The sequence below is a fragment of the Lotus japonicus genome, chromosome 4, assembly GCF_012489685.1.
Source record: "Lotus japonicus ecotype B-129 chromosome 4, LjGifu_v1.2".
In the NCBI taxonomy this organism is placed as follows: domain Eukaryota; kingdom Viridiplantae; phylum Streptophyta; class Magnoliopsida; order Fabales; family Fabaceae; genus Lotus; species Lotus japonicus.
The window spans coordinates 81,866,167-81,870,924 of record NC_080044.1 but is presented as its reverse complement, the minus strand read 5'-3'; the positions used below and the strand labels follow the sequence as shown (position 1 = coordinate 81,870,924).

Genomic DNA, 4,758 nt, shown 5'->3' with positions numbered 1-4,758 from the left:
AAGCATACGCAACAGCAAGTTTCTCACTGTGGCAAGAGATGGATCTAAATTTTTCTTCCTCCCCCACATTATGTAGAACATGACTTGTATCTGGATTATACCCAATTCGTCGCAACTTTGAGATCAATCTGTTCAATTCATCATATATTCTTTCTACTTCTGGGTGAGTGCGATCTTCTGAAACAAACCTGTGGACTTCATTCTCAACCTCAACCCAACTGTATGCAGCAAACTTCTTTGCACATTTGTTCTTCATGAGAGATCTTACATCAGCTTTTTCTTTCCACATCCCACAAGCAGCATACAAGTTGGAAAGCATGATATATGGTCCAGCATTTTGTGGATCCAATCGAAAGAGATGACTAGCTGCCAACTCTGCAATCTTCATGTCATCCTTGCCACAAACAGATAGTAAGGCGGACCAAATCAGGTAATCCGGTTTGTGAGGCATACCTTTGATCAGATCCACTGCTTTATCGACACTACCTGACCGACCAAGGAGAGTGACCATACATGCATAGTGATCCAATGTGGGTGTCATTCCTCGTTCAGTGATTGAATCGAAATACTTCTGTCCTTCTTTGACCATATCAGCATTTTTACAAGCAGATAAGATACCAACAAAACTAATGTTATCAGGTTTCAAATTATCTTGCAGCATTCTTTCATACAAAGCCAAGGCCTCCTGAGCCTGCCCATTTTGTGCATAACCCAGAATCATTGCATTCCAAGTGATCAGATTCCGAACAGGCATAGTTTCAAAAATATCCCAAGCATCCAAAGTGACTCCACACTTGCAGTACATATCAACAAGAGCACTCGAGACCAGCATGTCAGCATCAACACCCATAAGAATTAATTTTCCATGGACAACCTGACCGTGACACAAAGAAGCTAGCTTGGCACAGGAGCTAACCACACTTGAGATGGTGAAACTGTCAGGTCTAACACTTGCACGTAGCATGTCACCAAACAACATCAAAGCACCCTCCTCTCTTCCATTTTGTGCGTAACCAGCTATCATCGTCGTCCAACAGATTTTATCCTTTTCGGGCATTTTACTAAACATGTCCCTCGCCTCATCTAAACGTCCAGATTGAATGTAAGCCTTAAGAACATTAGAAACTGTAATCTGGTCAGGTTTCAAACCAAATAACTGCATCTCATCAAACAACTGAGTGCACTCGTCAAGTTTGCCCATTTTCACATACCCAGAGATCATGAGGTTCCACGAAACAACATTCTTCTCAATCATCCCATCAAACAACCACCGCGCCCTGTCTATATCACCACCACATTTAGCATACATATCAGTCAAAGCATTCCAAACAAATGCATTTTTCACAAAATTACCAACAACCACCCTCCCATGAACCTGCTTCCCAAGCCGAAAATCCAATAACTGAGAACATGCTTGCAGGGCATTCACATAGGTATGCTGGGTGAGTTGAAACCCATCTTCCTGCATCCTCACCAAAACTCTCAACGCTCTGCCTGAAAGCCTTTTTTTCGCAAAACAAGTAATCAACGTGTTATATGAAACGGAAATCACGACGAGGCATTTGATCAAAGACTTCATACAAATGTTCAACCAACCCCGCCTTGGCATAAGCAGAAAGCAAGGCATTCCAGGAATTCACATCTCTGTGAGACATTTTATCAAACAGGTTCTGGGCATCTGAGAGCTTGCCGCATTTTGCATACAAGTGAAGAAGCTGGTTGGATGAAGGTGTCTTCGGGTTTAAAATGGTGAAGCTGCATGTCAGACTCCAATTTCTTGGCTTGAATGCAGTCGTTGGTTCGAAGACAGTGAAGCACGAGACGTGTGTAGTTGTCATTCAGAGAAGTGTTGTCATTCAGAGGAGTGAGGCAGCGAGAGAACGCACGATACATGGGTTTCCGAAGCGTTTGCGTTGGTTTGCTTCACATTCATCATCGGTTGTTGGAAACAAATCAGCGCACACACAAGCAAGGTAATCTTACACCATCTTTGGAGCTTGAAAATGAGAACCATTTCTAAACCATGACAACAAAAACAAACACAATGACATAAGCTAGCTAAACCCTAAAACCAGGTATGAATATATCATTATTGTTTTGATATTTGAGTAAACATAAATAATTACATTAGATCATTTCTTTTTATTGTAGGAAATGACTAAACATAGGGCTAATCCAACTAGGTCTTGGGCCTAATATGAAAACAACCCATGTCCATGTGGTATACGCACTAGCTTGCAAAATGGAAAATGAAATGAATGTCTCGCCTATTTCAGATTGAGCATCCACAAAATACAATGAATCTCAATGATAAGCGTGTCGCTTGCTCAACACAGGTCGAGCCGCTCACACAGGGAGTAAGTCAATGACTAAGGGCAATGAATCGCCCCTACTATTGCATGTATCGCCTAAAATCTTCAAGTAATCAACTTGGGTTCATTCAAATGATCTCTTTTATTATAACACTGTCAAACCGTCCTCACATGAATCACCCGACACAAGCTATCTTTTGGGTGAGTCCTAGCTATAAAGGGCTCGACCAGCCCAACACATGAGTTTTTTATTCTAAAGTAATGCAAACACTTAAAAAATAAAGGTTTATTTTAGCTTAAATACATAATGTTGTTGATCAACCAGAAAAATTAGCAAAAAAGAAATCATTGAAAAAACATCAAAAGTCAAAATCCTATACAATTTAGGAAAGAAAATGTCATGCATGACAATTACATTGATAATAACCTATACTGTGTTTTTAACAGTTGTGAGATTAATCATCTCAAAACTTGGAGATCACATAAAACAGATATGTCTCATCTAACAAATTAAGAAAATCAGTTATCCACCAATTGTGCTATATCTTATTGATAGCCTATACAAATATTGAAGTCCAAGAAAAAATGCTCCATGTTTAAATAAAAGATATATATGTAACTTCCTCTTTTCCTTATGAATCACATATAACTTCACATTCCTTACGGATAATTACAATTACATCCTTAAATTTAAAAATAAAGACATCCTCGGTAGCCTAGGAACTTACAATTTCCTTAACTTTTTCCTAATTGTAACTCACATCTACTAAGACCTCTTGTTTACAAACATTGTAAACATATTTACAATCTCACAAAACCACCCTGCCTCCTTCACCAATTTCTGAATTGCTTTTGATCCCTGAAGTATCATCATCATGAGCAATAGTTCCCATATTAATTTCTTCTTCAGCTGTGACACCTTTGTTTGATCCTTCCAAATTCACTTCAACATCATTGTCTTCTCCATACCTGACTTCATAAATGTTGATCATTTTAACCCAACTTCCACCAACATTTGGAATGTTTTCTCCAATCACTATATCAGTTTCATTACCATCAGGTGGAACACCATTTTCATCATTAAAGCTTTGAACCTCATCTATATCCTCTGTTACCCCTGCATCCTCACCATTCTCCTTCTCTAAGAATTCTGATTCAGCATTCTTGCTAACATGTTCACCAGGAAGAGCTTTTTCATCCAACCGCGATTCAATTCCTTTACGCCCCAAAGACTTAGCTCCATATCCTGAAACAACAATCTTAGTTTGACTTCCATAGTTCTCTGTCTTGCTCCTTGAATTCTGGATCTGATATACCAACCAGGCACAAACAGCCAAAACTAGCATCACCTTCAATGTCTGCTTTGTGCTAGTCCCTTTTGGCCTCTGGAACCTCCCAGAAGATTGATGCTCCATTATTCTTCTGCTGCACATGATTCAGCATATTGCAATGATCAAATAATTGGGCATTTTAACATGTTGACCAGCAAGAATGCATAAACCAATCCAATTAACTATGTATGTCAGTGAAATAATTAGATAAGAACAAGTCCAACTACAGAAAGTAAACGAAAGCATGTGCAATCACCATCAAATTCATAACTAAATTGATTGATTATACATGAAATCCATGTTTATCAAATTGTGGTTTCTGCTAAGATTTTGAAATTCAACCACCTCTCCTTAAGAACTGAAAGATAAAAGATAAGGAATGGACCTAATTCATTCAAACGTATGAGAAGAAAATTCAATATGCTGGAACAATAACATTCAATTCATAACAATCCAGAATTACAAGAAACAAGTGTGGCCTATGATGATTGATGGAAAAAAATAGAACAGATTAACAGACAGTGGAGCCATAGAAAATTCAACAGAAAAAAAGGGAGCAAGAACTGGACTCTGAACCAGGGAGTTACCTCTTGTCTTGTTTCCTAACCGAAGCAAAGGAGTCGTGTGTTTCTTGTTGCCCAAGTGGTCTCGCGTGTCATTTTGCACTTCTAAATAGGGGTTAAATATTATTTTTTTTCCTGTCAACTTTGTAGTGTTGTGTTAGTCTCGATTAAAAATTTAATTCAATTTTTTTAACATGATGAAAATTTGGATGAGTTCAGTTTTTGTTTCCATCATCACGGGTCAAAAAGCCTTTGAAACCATAGGTCGCTTACGGAGATACTTACAAATCATTCATCTATTAACACAACACTTACATTAGCAGCGGAAATCAAACGAACGCACAATCTTTTAAAAGAAAATAATATGTTCTTACCAATTGAGTCAACATGTATTCTTCACTTTAACAATCCTTTTTGAGTCGTTTATGACTTAAAAGTTAAAATTATTATGAACGATAAAACTCTCTACCAAATATTTAGCGTTATTTCAACCCGGATATGATTTTAGTATAAAATGAAACTATGTGATATGTGTTAAACTAATCCAATTTA

At 37.8% G+C, this 4,758-nt stretch overlaps 1 protein-coding gene and 1 pseudogene across 4 annotated transcripts; both read right to left on the bottom strand.

Moving 5' to 3' along the window:
* Window positions 1-2,035, bottom strand: part of LOC130713456 (pentatricopeptide repeat-containing protein At4g16835, mitochondrial-like) — a 15,087-nt pseudogene extending 13,052 nt beyond the window's left edge.
* An 870-nt stretch (window positions 2,036-2,905) lies between these two features.
* On the bottom strand, window positions 2,906-4,363 carry LOC130715958 (uncharacterized). 4 transcript variants are annotated; one of them, XM_057566123.1, is made up of 2 exons: window positions 4,231-4,363; window positions 2,906-3,734 (listed from the first exon to the last, which is right to left on the bottom strand). In XM_057566123.1, the coding sequence occupies exon 2, from the start codon at window positions 3,725-3,727 to the stop codon at window positions 3,122-3,124; it is 606 nt and encodes a 201-aa protein (XP_057422106.1). In that variant the 5' UTR covers window positions 3,728-3,734; window positions 4,231-4,363; the 3' UTR covers window positions 2,906-3,121. The 4 variants fall into 4 exon arrangements, with proteins under 4 accessions (XP_057422106.1, XP_057422105.1, XP_057422107.1 ...); XM_057566122.1 differs by having other exon boundaries at window positions 2,906-3,737; window positions 4,231-4,308; XM_057566124.1 differs by lacking the exon at window positions 4,231-4,363 and adding an exon at window positions 4,029-4,224 and having other exon boundaries at window positions 2,906-3,737.
* Between the last annotated feature and the right edge of the window lie 395 nt (window positions 4,364-4,758).

Bases quoted from the DNA above. Each gene is read 5' to 3' on its own strand.
- LOC130715958 (XM_057566123.1), bottom strand. From the start codon at position 3,727: ATGGAGCATCAATCTTCTGGGAGGTTCCAGAGGCCAAAAGGGACTAGC.